We start from the raw sequence: 19088 nt of genomic DNA, 5'->3' as shown, positions 1-19088 counted from the left end.
TACAGGGACATGACTGGTGAGGTGATGGGATCTGGGAGTGTCACAGTGATATCACTTATATCTAATGTAATAATACAGGGACATGTCTGGAGAGGTGAGGGGATCTGGGAGTGTCACAGTGACATCACTTATACCTATAGTAATAATACAGGGACATGACTGGGGAGGTGAGGGGATCTGGGAGTGTCACAGTGAGATCACTTATATCTATAGTAATAATACAGGGACATGACTGGGGAGGTGAGAGGGTCTGGGAGTGTCACAGTGACATCACTTATACCTATAGTAATAATACAGGGACATGACTGGGGAGGTGAGGGGATCTGGGAGTGTCACAGTGACATCACTTATATCTATAGTAATAATACAGGGACATGACTGGGGAGGTGAGAGGATCTGGGGGTGTCACAGTGACATCACTTATATCTATAGTAATAATACAGGGACATGACTGGGGAGGTGAGGGGATCTGGGAGTGTCACAGTGACATCACTTATATCTATAGTAATAATACAGGGACATGACTGGGGAGGTGAGGGGATCTGGGAGTGTCACAGTGACATCACTTATATCTATAGTAATAATACAGGGACATGACTCAGGAGGTGAGAGGATCTGGGGGTGTCACAGTGACATCACTTATATCTATAGTAATAATACAGGGACATGACTGGGGAGGTGAGGGGATCTGGGAGTGTCACTGTGACATCACTTATATCTATAGTAATAATACAGGGACATGATTGGGGAGGTGAGGGGATCTGGGAGTGTCACAGTGACATCACTTATATCTATAGTAATAATACAGGGACATGACTGGGGAGGTGAGGGGATCTGGGAGTGTCACAGTGACATCACTTATACCTATAGTAATAATACAGGGACATGACTGGGGAGGTGAGGAGATCTGGGAGTGTCACAGTGACATCACTTATATCTATAGTAATAATACAGGGACATGACTCAGGAGGTGAGAGGATCTGGGGGTGTCACAGTGACATCACTTATATCTATAGTAATAATACAGGGACATGACTGGGGAGGTGAGGGGATCTGGGAGTGTCACAGTGACATTACTTATATCTATAGTAATAATACAGGGACATGACTGGGGAGGTGTGGGGATATGGGAGTGTCACTGTGACATCACTTATATCTATAGTAATAATACAGGGACATGATTGGGGAGGTGAGGGGATCTGGGAGTGTCACAGTGACATCACTTATATCTATAGTAATAATACAGGGACATGACTGGGGAGGTGAGGGGATCTGGGAGTGTCACAGTGACATCACTTATACCTATAGTAATAATACAGGGACATGACTGGGGAGGTGAGAGGATTTGGGAGTGTCACAGTGACATCACTTATATCTATAGTAATAATACAGGGACATGACTGGGGAGGTGAGGGGATCTGGGAGTGTCACTGTGACATCACTTATATCTATAGTAATAATACAGGGACATGACTGGGGAGGTGAGGGGATCTGGGAGTGTCACAGTGACATCACTTATACCTATAGTAATAATACAGGGACATGACTGGGGAGGTGAGAGGATTTGGGAGTGTCACAGTGACATCACTTATATCTATAGTAATAATACAGGGACATGACTGGTGAGGTGATGGGATCTGGGAGTGTCACAGTGATATCACTTATATCTAATGTAATAATACAGGGACATGTCTGGAGAGGTGAGGGGATCTGGGAGTGTCACAGTGACATCACTTATACCTATAGTAATAATACAGGGACATGACTGGGGAGGTGAGGGGATCTGGGAGTGTCACAGTGAGATCACTTATAGCTATAGTAATAATACAGGGACGTGACTCAGGAGGTGAGAGGATCTGGGGGTGTCACAGTGACATCACTTATATCTATACTAATAATACAGGGACATGATTGGGGAGGTGAGGGGATCTGGGAGTGTCACAGTGACATCACTTATATCTATAGTAATAATACAGGGACATGACTGGGGAGGTGAGGGGATCTGGGAGTGTCACAGTGATATCACTTATATCTAATGTAATAATACAGGGACATGTCTGGAGAGGTGAGGGGATCTGGGAGTGTCACAGTGACATCACTTATATCTATAGTAATAATACAGGGACATGACTGGGGAGGTGAGAGGATTTGGGAGTGTCACAGTGACATCACTTATATCTATAGTAATAATACAGGGACATGACTGGGGAGGTGAGAGGGTCTGGGAGTGTCACAGTGACATCACTTATATCTATAGTAATAATACAGGGACATGACTGGGGAGGTGAGAGGGTCTGGGAGTGTCACAGTGACATCACTTATATCTATAGTAATAATACAGGGACATGACTGGGGAGGTGAGGGGATCTGGGAGTGTCACAGTGACATCACTTATATCTATAGTAATAATACAGGGACATGACTGGGGAGGTGAGAGGGTCTGGGAGTGTCACAGTGACATCACTTATATCTATAGTAATAATACAGGGACATGACTGGGGAGGTGAGGGGATCTGGGAGTGTCACTGTGACATCACTTATATCTATAGTAATAATACAGGGACATGACTGGGGAGGTGAGGGGATCTGGGAGTGTCACAGTGACATCACTTATATCTATAGTAATAATACAGGGACATGACTGGGGAGGTGAGAGGATTTGGGAGTGTCACAGTGACATCACTTATATCTATAGTAATAATACAGGGACATGACTGGTGAGGTGATGGGATCTGGGAGTGTCACAGTGACATCACTTACGTCTATAGTAATAGCCGAGCAGCAGGGAGCTGGTCTCCGATATTAGTATCAGTCCCATAGTCCTCTGTATGTTGTTTTCTTTGTGTCACTGACACACAGATGTCGAAGCTGCAAGTGATACCATATATTCTATATTTTCCTGTATATGGGAGATTGTTATAAGACCTGCTTTTGTGAAAGAGTCGACTTGTATATTTTGCGAAGTGAACACCTACCTCATTTGGGTGGAGTTTTATTGATCTTCTCATTGATGTCTCCCCCAATACACAGTATTACACAGTAGTGAAGAAGACATTCGGTGAGTGTGAGACACCCAGCAGCCGTCCCCATGTGAAAGGAGGACTGAGCAGGACCCAGAGCTCCATCACGGTGCCTCCACCTCACTCACTGATACATGAGAGACACAATGACCAGAAGATGCTGGAACTCATCAACAATAACATTCAGCTGCTGACTGGAGAGGTGACTGCTGGGAATGGGACATTATACAGTAACACCAGGGGATGTGTCTGGGTGATGACTGGAGAGGTGACTGCTGGGAATAGGACTATTACAGTAACACCAGGTGATGTGTCTGGGTGATGACTGGTGAGGTGACTGATGGGAATGGGACATTATACAGTAACACCAGGGGATGTGTCTGGGTGATGACTGGAGAGGTGACTGCTGGGAATGGGACATTATACAGTAACACCAGGGGATGTGTCTGGGTGATGACTGGAGAGGTGACTGCTGGGAATGGGACATTATACAGTAACACCAGGGGATGTGTCTGGGTGATGACTGGAGAGGTGACTGCTGGGAATGGGACATTATACAGTAACACCAGGTGATGTGTCTGGGTGATGACTGGTGAGGTGAATGATGGGAATGGGACATTATACAGTAACACCAGGGGATGTGTCTGGGTGATGACTGGAGAGGTGACTGCTGGGAATGGGACATTATACAGTAACACCAGGGGATGTGTCTTGGTGATGACTGGAGAGGTGACTGCTGAATAGGACTATTACAGTAACACCAGGTGATGTGTCTGGGTGATGACTGGTGAGGTGACTGATGGGAATGGGACATTATACAGTAACACCAGGGGATGTGTCTGGGTGATGACTGGAGAGGTGACTGCTGGGAATGGGACATTATACAGTAACACCAGGGGATGTCTGGGTGATGACTGGAGAGGTGACTGCTGGGAATGGGACATTATACAGTAACACCAGGAGATGTATCTGGGTGATGACTGGAGAGGTGACTGCTGGGAATGGGACATTATACAGTAACACCAGGGGATGTGTCTGGGTGATGGCTGTTACATTGTGTGTGTCAGTTTCCTATAAGGTGTCAGGATGTCACTGTCTATGTCTCCATGCAGGAGGGGGAGTATATAGAGGAACACAGGACGTACAAGGACGTGATGATGGAGAATCACCGGCCATTCACATCACTGGGTAAGAGGAGACTGTCATTTATTGTACAGGGGAGAGCAGGTATGGGGCCCCCTATATACACACATTACCTGATAATCACATATATACAATGTACTCAGTCACTTTATGTCTCCTACAGATGGACCTAGTAACAGAAATACCCCAGAGAGATGTCCCCGTCCTCTTTATTCCCAGGATTGTACAGAGGAGAATCACAGGACCCCACAGGAGGATCAGGTTGGTGGGATTGCAGTGCAATACAGAGACACTGCTAATAGGCACAGATTTAGGATCCAAGTGTCTCTAGAGAAATCACCCAACTATTAGATTATTGTTATCGCCGGTCTGTGCCTTTTCTAATGTGCAGGTGCCCGATGATGATGATGATGACACTGATATTATACATATTCTCTCAATAAATAACATTGGACGTTATGAATGTGTTATACTTTTATTGATTGTTTAGGATGAAGTTGTGACTTATATTAAGATAGAAGAAATAGAGGGAGAAGAAGAGACGTATGTGACTGATATGAAGGCAGAAGATATAGAGGGAGAAGAAGAGACGTATATAACTGATAATAAGGCAGAAGATATAGAGGGAGAAGAGACGTATGTGACTGATATGAAGGCAGAAGATATAGATGGAGAAGAGGAGACGTATATGATTGGTGATCAGCAGTGTAACAAGGAGGAAATACCTACAGACATCGGCACAGGTGAGCAATACACTAAAAAAAAAAAAAAGTAACAATCTCCTTGAGAAGTCAATACAAAAATCTCTTATTCTACACCCTCCTCTGTCAGTACAGACTAATGAGGGAAATGTATCTGCCCAGTGGAGGAGTCAGGAGCCATCAGCCCCTATTATACTCCTTCTCTCCCCCTCACATCATGTCACTGTGTGTTGCCAGCCCAGAGATCTGACCAGTCGCCTCCCCACACTCTCTGGTGTATCTCGTACGTCAGGAGCCATCAGCCCCTATTATACTTCTGCTCTCCCCATCACATCATGTCACTGTGTGTTACCAGCCCAGAGATCTCACCAGTCTCCTCCCCACACTCTCTGGTGTATCTCATACATCAGGAGCCATCAGCCCCTATTATACTCCTGCTCTCCCCCTCACATCATGTCACTGTGTGTTACCAGCCCAGAGATCTCACCAGTCTCCTCCCCACACTCTCTGGTGTATCTCATACATCAGGAGCCATCAGCCCCCTATTATACTCCTGCTCTCTCCCTCACATCATGTCACTGTGTGTTGCCAGCCCAGAGAACTGACCAGTCTCCTCCCCACACTTTCTGGTGTATCTCATACATCAGTACAAGGGATGTCACCATAGTGGGTACATCACTGGCAGTAATCATATATGTAGAACAAAAACATTTGTGAGTCCCGGGGACCCCTCACTTTAAAAAAATGGGGTCCTACTCCACTGTTTCTGGGTCCCATTACTTATTATGAGGGGTGAGGGCAGGCAGCAGTTAGGACACTGCTGGGGACAGGTAGCAGTTGGGGGAGAGCTTGGGGGTAAAGGCAGGGAAAAGCTGGGGTAGAGGGGGTAAGGGTGAATAGCAACTGGGGCAGGGGGCATGGAGAGGTTAGGGACAGGCCATGCAGGGGGTAGAGAGGGAGCAAGGGTAGATGACAGCTGGGGCAGTACTGGGGGGCAAGGAGTGGGTTAGGACAGGCAGTACTGGGTGTAGAGAGGGTAGATTGGTAAATAACAGCTGGGGCAGTACTGGGGCAACAAGGAGGATTTTAGGGGCAGGCAGGGCTGGGGCTAGGAAGGAGGTAAGGGTAGATTATAGAGAAGCTTAACGTAGTAGAAGTAGCATCTGCCCTCCCCCACCCATGTTATTTGCGATCACTACTGCTATATATTAGATGCTAATCCTACACTGTTGTACATTTAATAAAGGCACCAGGTGGCATGAGCTCTAAAATTAATTTGGTGCCACCAGCCCTGGCGTTACACCCCCTCCCGGCACTCTTCACTGAGCATCAGCACTGCAGAGCCAGCAGACGCAGGTATTTATCCTCTGCCTCCCCACCAGCCACAGCACCTGTCATGTATGTACCGGGGCCTACCTCCCTTCCTGGTGCCAAGGCAGTCCTCCCACCGGGACCTGTCGTGCTGCCGGAGCCTACCTCCCTTCCTGTTGCCAGGGCCTACCTTGCGCCGATTGCTGGAGCTTACCTCCCGCCAAGGGCCGGGGCCCTTCCTGTCAACGTCCTACCGCAGGGTCCTGTCCTGCTGCTGAGGCCTACCTCCCACCGGGGCTTGTCCTGTCGCCGGGTGCCAGGGACGTCCTCCCGCCGGGGCCTTTCCTGCTGCTGGGTGATGGCAACGTCCGGGTGCCGGGGCCATCCTCCCGCCTGGGCCTGTCCTGTCGCCGGGTGCCAGGGACGTCCTCCCGCCAGGGCCTTTCCTGCTGCTGGGTGATGGCAACGTCCGGGTGCCGGGGCCATCCTCCCGCCGGGGCCTGTCCTGCTGCCGGGTGCCAGGGACGTTCTCCCGCCAGGACCTGTCCAGGTGCCGGGAACTTCCTGCTGCCGGGGCCATACGGGTGCCAGGGGCGTCCGGCAACCCGGGTGATAGGGCCATCCTGCCACCGGGTGCTGGGGAAGCTGCAGCATCAAGGGAAAACGCTGCAGCTGAACTTGGGCTGGCTGGCTCCACCTCTCAGTTTTATAGTCTTCCGTGGCCGGGCCAGGGAGACCTCAATCATTTGATCGGGGCCAAGGATTGGCTAAAGCGGGACGCCTCCCCAGGGACCCACTCATTTTGCAACAGTGAGTACCCGGTCCTCATATTCGAGTAAAATACGCGCTATAGCGCGTATTTGCGATGGAATCGGTATGATTTACCACCGTCTGCATGGTTGAAATCCCGACAGCGGGAGCCCGGCAGGGGTGAAAATCCAGAAGCTACAAAGGGTAAGTATTAACTAACCTTTTTTTACCCCCCAACCCTAATCCTCCTTTAGGGGTGCCCAACCTTAACCCTCCCCAAGTGCCTATCCCCCCTCTAAGTGCTTAAACCTAACCCCCCCTTCCCCGCAGCCTAAACCTAAGTCTCCCGGGGGGGTGCCTAACCCCCCCTGGGGGTGCCTAACCCTCCCACCCCCGCGGCTGTACGTGCCCGGCTTACCTATGATCGGTAAGCCGGGTGTCGGACTCCCGACGTAGGTCTAATGACAGGCGTCGGGATTTCACAAGTGATGTCATTGGAGAGCTTCTGGCTCAATTTGAGCCGAAAGCTCTCTGGGGCTTGCGGCCACGAGACCCTACCACAAGGGTCTCGTCGCAAGCCCGATGGTCGCGATGGTCTTGACCATCGCGGCCATCATCATGGCCGCTCGCAATAGCTGTGGGTGGTCACCCACAGCTATGCAAGCGGCCAGGAGGCCGCTCCAAAAAAAAGCCTGGCCCTGATTCAGAGCGAGCGCTCTGTCAGAGCGTCCTGCTCTGAATCAGGGCCTCTGTGTGTGAGATAGTACATATTGCATGATCCTGTAACTCATCATCCCTACCACTCAATCCATTCTAAACAAATAAAATAATTTTTCCTTAAAAAAAGAGAAGGGAGGCATCCCCGACAAGCAAGAGTTTACGACTCCCAGCAGAAAACTCTCTGCCCTTGAGGCAGGATCCCTAATATGGCCCATTCAGGATTAAAGGGCACAACATTTACCAAATGACCCAAGGCAAATCTACGAATCTGAAGCCAAAAGGCTCTAACCAAAGGGCAAGACCATAAACAATGGTACAAATCTGCATTATCATTCCCACAGCAAGGGCAATTGTGTGAATGAGAAGAACCCATCAAAAGCCCCTTCTAGGACTAATATATGTTCTATGGAAAACATTTAGAAATAACTCCCTATAAGAACTCATAGGAAGGAGACGACAGGAATCATCGAGGGCCTTGAGCAATTGGTTAATCTGTAAATTTGGGAACTGCTGTAACCACATACGGACCACTTGATTAATGTAATGAGCCTGGAACTATGCAAAAGGGTAGGAAGCCAAAAAGTCAAATTTGTCTGCTGCCTGGTGGAATGTGAGAGGCTTTCTATTGAGTTTATCAACCAACAACCCAATAGAAGTGATACCCTCTTCTGACCACGATGAGAAAGGGTTAGAGGCCAAGCCCCGCTGGAAATCTTGGTTGCAAAGACAGGGAAGAAAAAACGTATTATGTGCATTCACCCAATATATATGTCGCAATATGTGCCACTCCCTACGTGTATTCCAAAGGAGAGGGATCTCGTTTAAATGCAAAGGGATTTCTGCATCATGGAGATGGAGAAAAGAGCACAGATTCCATTCATCTAGAAAATTAGCTTCCAGTAACATATCAGTGTAGACACAAGGACCCTGCAACTAATCACAAAGGTGGCGCAACAATGCAGCATGGTTATAATTCCTATCCTAAATTTTTAACAGGTCTAGGTAGTCCATTGAGATAATTGAACACCTCTAAGAAACTCTGACCAATAGAACGATTACAATGCAATATACATGACCTGTAGGCTGGCAATATGTAAGTGCTTTCATTTTCCACATGTAAATGTTTGCATAGGTGGGCACAAGGTTGGAACCCATAGCAGTACCCAATAACTGCTTATAGTATTGCCCACCATAAAAGATATGATTCTCCTTTAGAACTAGGACAAACATTTCGTATGTAAATTCAGCGGGAGTGCCCAATCATAAATCTTTTGTCAATGCATTTCTGACCTCCATAGTACCTGAGTCATGAGGAATAATCATATATAGCAAGTTTACATGAATGGTAACTAGGAATACTATTAAAAGTTTAGAGAAACTTTCATATTTCCTTATATATTTTTTTTATTCCCAGCAGATGGATGTAACAGATGGAATATTTCAGAGAATCGTCAAAGTTGTTCTCTATATTGTGAAATAGAAGATGACATCACCCAATATTCTCCAGGAGAAAACCCTATTACATCAAATATAAATCCAGTACCTCACAGTGCAGATATGTCATATGATCAAGGGGAATATTATAAATCGGATATTGGTATGTCTCTTACAGTGAATGAAATATTTCCCTGTTCTATAGATGCCAAATGTTTTACACAAAACACAAAGGTAATTACCCATCAGCCAGCTAAGGCAGGTCAGAGGACATTATCATGTACTGTGTGTGGTAAATATTTTAAATGTAAATCAGATTTAATTGTGCATGAGAGAATTCACACTGGAGTGAAACCGTTTTCATGCTCTGAGTGTGGGAAATGTTTTACACAGAGATCAAGTCTAGTTGTACATCAGAGAAATCACAAAAGTAAGAAACAATTTCCATGCTCTGAGTGTGGGAAATGTTTTAGACATAAATCTTCTCTTGTTGCACATACGAGACGTCACAGAGATGATAAGCCATTTCCATGTCTTGAGTGTGGGAAACGTTTTATATACAAATCAAAACTTGTTACACATCAGAGAAGTCACACAGGTGAGAAACCATTTCCATGTTCTGAGTGTGGGAAATGTTTTACACTAAAATCCGTTCTTGTTACACATCAGAGAATTCACACAGATCAGAAGCCATTTCCATGTTCTGAGTGTGGGAAACGTTTTACTGTGAAATCAGATCTTGCTGCACATCAGAGAAGTCACATAGGCAAGAAACCATTTCCATGTACTGCGTGTGGGAAATGTTTTGCACATAAATCTTCTCTTGTTACACATCAGAGAAGTCACACAGGTGAGAGGCCATTTCCATGCTCTGAGTGTGGGAAATGTTTTACACAGAAATCACACCTTGTCAAACATCGTAGAAGTCACACAGGTGAGAAGCCATTTCCATGTCCTTATTGCGAGAAATGTTTTACACAAAAGTCACGCCTTGTTGACCATAAGAGAAGTCACACAGGAGATAAGCAATATCCCTGAGCTCATAGATCTGATACAGTAATACCTTTATGGAGGGCTATTCAAATATCCAACCATACAGTATATTAAAATGTTATTGTTAACACGTTCATAGATGAAATGTATGTGACCAACATAAAGTTAGAACAGGCATAACGCTAATTAATAATAAGACTTTAGTTATATAGCATTCTAATAAATAATCCTGACAATGGGCTTCAGATATAACTGGAAACTGGGACACTTACATAGTTGGTTCATACTTTCTTATCAACCCCTTTGGTGCTAAGGAAGAGTGGGTCTTATCCTCAGCACTTTTGATGTATATATGTTGAGAATGAGACCCAATTATACTCGGCACTGCAGAAGATTAAAGGGGGAAGAAAACTTACCTTACTGCTAGTGGTGGCCAATGGAGGGGACAGGACATGATTACATCATTACCACAATTCCCCATGATGTCATCAAGCCCCATCTCTCAAGAGTCTGAGAATTGCTGAAGGGAATTAAAAGTGCCCTGTCTCCCTCATCCTGGCACCTATATATTCTTGGGCAACCACATTTGATAGAAGTGAGTCTCTTTTTCAAATTATGTGTTTTCTTTACAAGATTGGTGATCAGTGTGTTCACCAGACAAGTTTCTATGCTGTAGAAATCATTATGAAGTCCAGGGATGGTGAAGATTTCTCCCATCCTCCCTTTTATGAATCCATGGGAACTTGAATGGGGGTGGGCATTAAATGTGTTTGTTCTCCCCCATCCTTGCACATTCATATTCATTTGAAAGATGGAGCTCCCACTCACCCCCATAGTAGTAATTGTCTGGTGATCATTATACTACAGAAAGCAAAAAATTCAAGATGGGGAATTCTAATTCCCATATCTCCCCATCCCGACTTCAGTTAACACATAGGGCCCTTATTAGATGTTAGGTTGTCTACTTCTCACAATGGTGTCTCTTGTTGGGCTACATTTATTGTTATTACATATTGTATGTATTTCTTTCAAGGTACAAGTGTAGACTTCAATAAGAAAACCTACACGTAGGTCCCTGGTGTTTTCATGTTCTGGAAAGGCGGGATTATCCCTGATAAACTAGGAATATGTGTTCATACATAATCATTCAGCAACTCAGTAATATATCCGCATTCTTATGTTACCTTCTTTTCTGCACTGAGATTCAGGGCACATAGTAGTACATCATTGAGACATTATAGATAGCTGTGCGAGTTGCGGAAGGCCACACTTGTCTAATGGCCCTAGGCCTATAGAGCATGAGGCCTTCCCTTTCCTCTCTAAATGTAGGCAAGTGTGTGTCTGATGCAGCAGCCATTTTGTTTCATATCTTAGCTATAAGCATGTTACATGATGTATTAAACAGTGTGTAGAGATTAGTGTTTTATTTATCTGCATGTGTGATTATGCATAGGCTGTACTACTTTATAAATTGTTCTAGCAATAAAATGTTATTATTTATTACCAGTAATTTATATAGCGCACACATATTCCGCAGCGCTTTACAGAATATTTATCCATTCACATCAGTCCCTGCCCCAGTGGAGCTTACAATCTATATTCCCTACCACATGCTCACATACACATACACACACACACACACACACACACACACACACACACACACGTTAATTTTTTTGGGACCCAATTAACCTACCAGTATATTCTTGGAGTATGGGAGGAAACCGGAGCACTCGGAGGAAACCCACGCAAGCACAGGGAGAATATACAAACTCCACACAGGGCCGTAGTGGGAATCGAACCCACAACCTCAGTGCTGTGTGGCACTGATGCTAACCATCACACCGTCTGTGTTGGCCACATGTTATGTTATAATATGTTTAAAATGTATAAGTTAGAAGAGTCCGGTGGGCGGGGCATCTGGAATGGCCGCCTTTTAGTTGTCTCCCAAGTAGTGGCGCATTAAAACCTATTTAATCCCTCATCATATGCCCTATTCTAGAGCTTTTGACTGCCCTATCGTATAGATTAAGAAGAGAGGATTCTTTTGACACCCATATTGCCACTACTACATCAATTCCACCGGACTTCTGCTACGAATAGCACAGGCCCGCTAATAGACCGAGTGTATGGCGCGAATCTCGGCATGGACGCCATCATGGCTGCTTAAGCTGCCTTTCCAATGACAGCCTGCTAGCCGCACCACACTTCATCTGTGGCTATACCTCAGCTAAGTGCGTTGACTCCCTGCCCGTTCTATCTGCGGATAACCTACCTCGTGGCCATACTTGAACAGTTGGCCTCCTTGCCTGCCCGGATCCTGTTTTTGCAGAGGCCGCGGGTCTGATGTCGGGAGAGGACTCGTGTCTGCGCAGCCTTGTACTGCTAACGGCTGGGAGATCCTGGGTGCCGCCGGACGTATCCACGATTGACGCCGCTGCCGACGTCCTTGTCCTCTCCTCTGATCCTGCTGCAAGTGACTCTGCGCATACCCCTGGAGACCGGCTCCTTGTCTGCTGCTCTGAGGCGGGCACCATCGGTGTTGGCGCTGCATCGCGCCGGGTGTCTCTCCCGGAGCTGTTCATTGTGCCAAGTCACCTACCTGAATGCTGACTGCTGGTGGACCGGCTGCTCCCGCTTCATTGGTGGGGTTCTAATGCAAATTATTCACCGTGTCACCTTCCGCTGGATACCGCACTCACACTAGAGATCTGCTGCGGCACCGATGTGTTTTTTTGACGGCGCTATTCCTCCTGCCAATCTCTTTGGTCCGTGGCTGCAACCTCTATCTAATCTTTGGGCACTTGTCGCAGCGCGGGGTCCCCTCTCACGACAACGCGCCTATATCTGTGACTGACTGGACCACCCTGGAAGGTTGTTGCTTACCCACGGCCGCACTCTAATACCTACGTGGCACTCTACAGGTAGCTGTAGTTAGCACATGGACCTCTGGCTCTGCAACTCTCCATACACTACCCGCCGACTAGGAGACTCATATCTGCAGACCGGATCACATCAGTCTCCCTTCAGTATCTTCTCAACCTCCTCGTGTTTGCACCGGGCCGTGCTGGCCGCTGTTGGAAAGTATCATATACTTACTTAAACCTTTTCTGCCACCCTCAAACGGCTAGGCAGGGGGTTGAGACTGTACCTGGAACTGGTGTCTATTCTTCAGACACTGACCTGCGATCCAGGTCCCCTCATTGGATACCAACACCCCTGCGTCTCTCCCTTGTGTCATTCCTATTTTTTCGATACCCTACCTTTAGCTTTAACCCTTGTGTTTCTCCTTTATCCCCCAGCCTTAGTCCTGCTATTTCCTCAACTGTTATTCCCATATTTCTGTCTTTTCCTTCTTCAACAAGGTGCTCACTCTCTCACTCACAGACTGTGTACTTCTAGTAGTAGGTACGAATAAGAGTGTACGAAACAGAGACATTTTAGGATAAAGGAGATAATGCCAATATAGGCCCTCATTCAGAGCCGCTCGCTAGCGGCCGTACGCTCGTTCCGAGCGATGTTCGCACATCTGCGCATGCGAACGGTTTTTAGTACGCATGCGCGAACCAGTCAGTGCGGCCGAAAATCGTTTGTACGCTATATAGCGAGTGCCTGCTATTTTGAGTGACAGAATGAGGCGTATGTGGGTGGTAACAGGGGAAGGTGCTTGAAAACGGGGAGTGGAGATCCGATCGCAGGCGTGCTTAAAGGTCAAAACGGGCGTTTTATGGGTGTGCATAATTAATCCAGCAGCGTCATTGACCACGTCACTTGGTTTTTTTTAACTCAGAACTGCTCGCAAAATAGCGGTTGAAAAAACCAACCACAAGAATAGCGAGCAGTTCATACGCTGGTCGATGTACTCGATTAATCTAATAAATAGCGGACATGACGTATGGTGCGAGCGGCCAGGGGGCATTTTTATCAAATAAACGAGCGTATGTTTTGCTCGCTCGTTCAGACTTAGAGGTGTGAACAGACCGCAATGTGCAAACGGATCATTTGAATAGCCACCCCTTGTTTTTGAACGAACGACCGCAAATAGCGAACGGCTCTGAATGAGGGCCATAGTCTGTATCTGGAGTCAGCAGAGTTGTGTTTTAGTCTACTTCCATTTAGTGTGATTCACTATTTAGATTGCATGCTGAGTTTATATGTTTTACTAAGAGATTGCACTGTTAAAGTCCACTGCAGCATAACGTTATCCTCCATTGGTGGTCCACTAATATTACTAAACAGTTTGGATTGAAGGTTTCTGGAACTGTGCACCATTTCCAGACATATTGTTCAGAATTTCCTTATATGAAAATATCACCAAAGGTACTTTAACTAAACCATATGTAATAATGTATTCGGTTCACTCTTTGCCTGTTGTTGAGTTGGCAGAAGCCATTGCTCATATCCTTCTATCCCACATTGATAATTGTTTGGAGAAACTAGATTTTAAACTAAATGCTCTCTCTCTAAAATGGAATTCTCAGCTAATTTTGGAACCATAATTGCTGATGGTTCGGGCAGTTTGGGAGTTCCGGCCACTCTCCCCCAGGAAGTTTGTGTTCAACTAAAATCCCTTCTTCCCTGATTGCCGAGGTTGATATTCCCCATTCTCAGCAAAACAAGACTACCTTTAACCTCATAGGGCCTATGGGATCTCCTGGTGTGCAGTTATCTTCTGCCCTAGATGTAGAGGCTGACAGTCAGTTTCCCCATTTTGATAATGATTTTTGCCTGGGTCCTGATGGTCAGGGAGTTGCAGATACTCCTTTGCTTGTAACGGCAAATTTCTTTGTTAATTGGGATAACACCAACTTTTCCATGATTCGCTTTAAAACCAGCTTCTTCTCAGTGACCTCCCATATTGGTCTTATCCCTGCTTACCTTTTGATGCTCAGCCCTCCTGTTACCCCAAGCCTCCCATTGTATATTTCATCATTATATCTGAGCACCATTGGCTTTGTGACATGATTATTGTGTAATTACTATATTCTATTGGTCTGCCTACTAGTAATCGATCTTAACACGGTTCCTCCAACGATCCTTTGATTTCAATGTATTGCTCTGTGCTCTACAAATTATCTCTATTGTACTTCATTTACATAAGTTGGTTTTGTCTGGTGCTTAAGTACCTACTGACCTATTGAGCATACATTCAATTATCCACTTTATTGTTTGTTTATATTATATTTGGCTCTCTCTGGTATCCAATCCAGAGACGGCCTCGTTTGTTTGGTTAGGAAAAGTAACAAAACTGGTTGGAGCATAGACTTGTTGACATTGCAGTATTGACACTGTGGCTCTGGTTATTACCTCGGTTATACTTATTTAAAATACTTTTTGTTTTCAGTGTTGTTTTTGTCTAGTATGGATACAACCCTATATATAATATATTATACTGTTGGTATTTTATTTGCTTGCATTTTCAATTTTATATTCATGTCTGATATTTGATATGATTTGTCTATTATAATTGTGTCGATATGTTGTGCTTCAATAAAAAGATTTAAAAAAATAAATAAATTATAAGATAATATGTACAGAATGGCTGACGGCAGCAGGTCTTAGTTTTTACATAAACCAACGAGTTATGTAAAACCTGCCGGACCTTGAGGGCCAAGGTCCGGCGGCAGGCAGGGTGCCGGACCTAGAGCATATCTGCGCACGCCTGAAAAGGGCGTGGTCAATGAAAAGGGGGCGTGTCTTTATAACGTGTCCCCTTTTCGTCACTCTTGAGGGCGTGCCCGGCACTTACGGACATGCCGGGCAGCCCCTAAGCTGAGATAGCATTTACCTGCATTAAGCAGAAATGAGGCCAAATGGGCTACCATGACAGATTACTACATGGGAACAATAAGATAAAGCGGAAATACGTCCTTATTATGTCTAAGGCATAGATGGCCAATGAAGACTTAGTATGTACAAGTATTAATTAGATTAATTGGAGGTATAAACAAAAATAAGGTATAAATATGAGCAGAGAGAGAGTGAGGGGGCGAGTCGGAGAGAGTGCAGAACGAAGGTCGGGGGTGCCGTTCCGTATGTATAGTGTTCACTCTAGGGACCTCATTCAGAGCCGCTCGCAAAAGGCGAGCGCTCGCTCTGAATCAGGGCGGCCGCTTTGTTTTTAGAAGAGGGCCTCCTGGCCGCTCGCTAAGCTGTGGGTTACCACCCACAGCTTTAGCGAGCGGCCAGGTGATGGTCGAGACCATCGCGACCATTGAGCTTGCGACGAGACCCTTGCGGTAGGGTCTCGTCTGCCGCAAGCCCCAGGTAGCTTCCTGCTCTAGTGCGGCTGCCTACAAACGTCAGGCATTCCTTTAGGAACGCCTCCATTTGTCCGGCTACCCCCACACCCCGAATACAAAACGGGGCGACAGCCGCCCCGTTTGTAGCAAACCCCAGAGCGAGTGAATTTCTCACTCGCTCCGGGGTTTGCGCACGCGCACTGCGAGCGCTGAGCATGTGCGCAGGCCCTCACCATCGACCTGCTTGTGAGCGGGTCTGAATGAGGGCCAAGGTCCGGCGGCAGGCAGGGTGCCGGACCTAGAGCATATCTGCGCACGCCTGAAAAGGGTGTGGTCAATGAAAAGGGGCGTCTTTATGACGTGTCCCCTTTTCGTCACTCTTGAGGGCATGCCCGGCACTTACGGACATGCCGGGTAGCCCCCAAGCGTCGCTGTCACCGTGAATGGATGTCGGGCGCATGCGCCCGGCGTCCATTCACCGGCGGTGACCGCTGCTCTGCTGTTTTCCCCACCCGCGGGACACTGCAGCACACGGGTGGAGGACAGAACTTGCAGGCTGTTTCTCCGGGGCACCGCACTGGAGGGCAGGGTGCTTTCTGCCCTTCATAAATAGGGCATAGAGCGGCGCCCCGCTGAAACAGCCTAGCGGGAACGCTATATATGTATGAAGTATTGACTGACTGTTATCCTGCTATTCTGTACTAGCTGTCACATATGTCTTTTAGAAGTATTCCCTACTTATGTTGGTATAACCTATCTTATTTTTTATGTAAATCTGCATTGGCTCTCTCTCTCTCTCTCTCTCTCTCTCTCTCTCTCTCTATATATATAGAATGTGTGTGTTTGTGTATATATATATATATATATATATGCATATATATATGTATGATTAATCTGTCTTTAAGTAAAAGCATTGTCATTTATTTTATAATCTGTATTTGTGTGGAATTATGTCAGTGCTCTCCATTACAAGTAAGGTTTGTAAATTATCCAGGACTAGCAGCGTTATCATCCCCTAGCCTGGCACAGTTACCAGAGGGAGTCAGGTTTTCATGGATTCTGTTGCATCTCATTTGACCTAAGAGCAACACCAACCCGCAGCTAGTTATCGGGGAGAAGGGAGATTCTAGGGGGATGAAAGGAGAAAGAGTGAGGGTCTGGTGAAGAGAGGAGGAAGCTTGAGGGTATGATTGGGGTAGGTGGAATGGTGAGGGTCTGGTGAGCAGATGAGGAAGTTTGTCAGTATGATTGATGTAAGGGTGAGGGTCTGGTGAGCAGAGAGGAGAAAGGGTGAGGGTCTGGTGAGCAGAGGAAGAAGTTTGTGGGTATGATTGGTGTAAGGGTGAGGGTCTGGTGAGCACAGAGGAGGAAGAGTAAGGGTCTGGTGAGCAGAGTAGAGGCTTAGGGGCATGATTTGTGTAGATGGATGAGAGGGTCTGGTGAGCAGAGAGGAGTAGAGGAAGGGGTTTAGTGATAAAAGAGAAGGAAGGGTGAGGATCTGTTGAGAAAGGTGAGGGTCTGATTGGTGGAGAGAAGTAAGTATCTGGTGAGCAGACAGGAGGAAGGGTGGGGTTCTACTGAGTAAAACTGTGTGCACACTTGCCAATCGTCCGCCCAATGTGTTGGGCCCGAGGTCATAACTTGGTGTGCAAACTTAAATGCCCGCCCATTTGTGACGTTGAGCTGTCACTTACTGCCGGGTCCCTGCAGGATGTATTTGGACATTCGGCAGGTCTCCCATACACACCAGCAGATGAAACAATGTATTTACAAGAAACCTCTTTATCTGCTGTGCTGCACAGACATATACGCTGTATACCCTACAGATGCACTATAGATATATCACCCGTTCTCTATGAAACGGGCGATATATCTATCTAAGAGGAGAAAGCCTTACGGCCTGGTTGGAGTGGAGGATGGGTTAGGGTCTTCTTATTGGAGGGTGTAAAGGGTTGGATTCAGGTGAGTAGAGAAGAGGTATGGTGAATAGAAATTACTTTATTGAATTGCGCGTGTGTTTAATTTTTATGCCAACCAGTACAGCATTCCCAGAATCCTCAGCACCCAGGTGTGTGTGATGACATATGTAACACAGGTGACAATTAGCCTGACACAGAACTTGGAGAACAGCCTCAGTAAAGGCTCAGTAACATATTGGAGCTTAGGTTTACACAGAATAAAATAAGATTTGTTCAATTATTCGGATGAGGATATAGTTGTGTAATTGTCAGTAAAGTACATGTACTGTATGTGTTTTATTCACTAAACTTTTGTTTTATAGTTTTATGACTCCTCTTTCAATGAGTTGTTACATTGCTATGCAGCTACTGTACATTATACAACTTACACACCTGAGGGAGAAGGGCAATAGGAGGTAGAGGTGCAGTACTGTACATTATACAGATTACACGCCTGAGCGAGAAGGGACAATAGGAAGTAGAGGTACAGTACTGTACATTATACAGATTACACGCCTCAGCGAGAAGGGACAATAGGAAGTAGAGGTACAGTACTGTACATTATACAGATTACACGCCTGAGGCAGAAGGTGCAATAGGAAGTAGAGGTACAGTACTGTACATTATACAATTTACACTCCTGAGGGAGAAGGGGTAGCAGGAAGTAGAGGTACATTACTGTACATTATACAGATTCAAAGGGACAATAGGAAATAGAGGTACAGTACTGTACATTATACAGATTATACACCCATGAGAGAAGGGACAATAGGAAGTAGAGGTACAGTACTGTACATTATACAGATTACACACATG

The 19088-nt window shown here is 46.1% G+C and overlaps 1 protein-coding gene across 1 annotated transcript in view; it reads left to right on the top strand.

The window, feature by feature from the left end:
• The window catches only part of LOC148454553 (uncharacterized), a 171038-nt gene extending 152444 nt beyond the window's left edge, over window positions 1–18594 (top strand). The window contains 5 exon segments of the mRNA XM_088460780.1: window positions 3031–3222; window positions 4133–4208; window positions 4327–4424; window positions 4654–4906; window positions 9060–18594. Coding sequence (XP_088316906.1) covers window positions 3031–3222; window positions 4133–4208; window positions 4327–4424; window positions 4654–4906; window positions 9060–10117 — 1677 coding nt within the window. The 3' untranslated portion in view covers window positions 10118–18594.
• Window positions 18595–19088: the final 494 nt, after the last annotated feature.

This window comes from Taudactylus pleione, unplaced genomic scaffold (genome assembly GCF_031769625.1).
Source record: "Taudactylus pleione unplaced genomic scaffold, aTauple2 ptg000984l, whole genome shotgun sequence".
In the NCBI taxonomy this organism is placed as follows: domain Eukaryota; kingdom Metazoa; phylum Chordata; class Amphibia; order Anura; family Myobatrachidae; genus Taudactylus; species Taudactylus pleione.
Note: the sequence above shows the minus strand (reverse complement) of the source record. Positions and strands in the feature narration are given on the sequence as shown.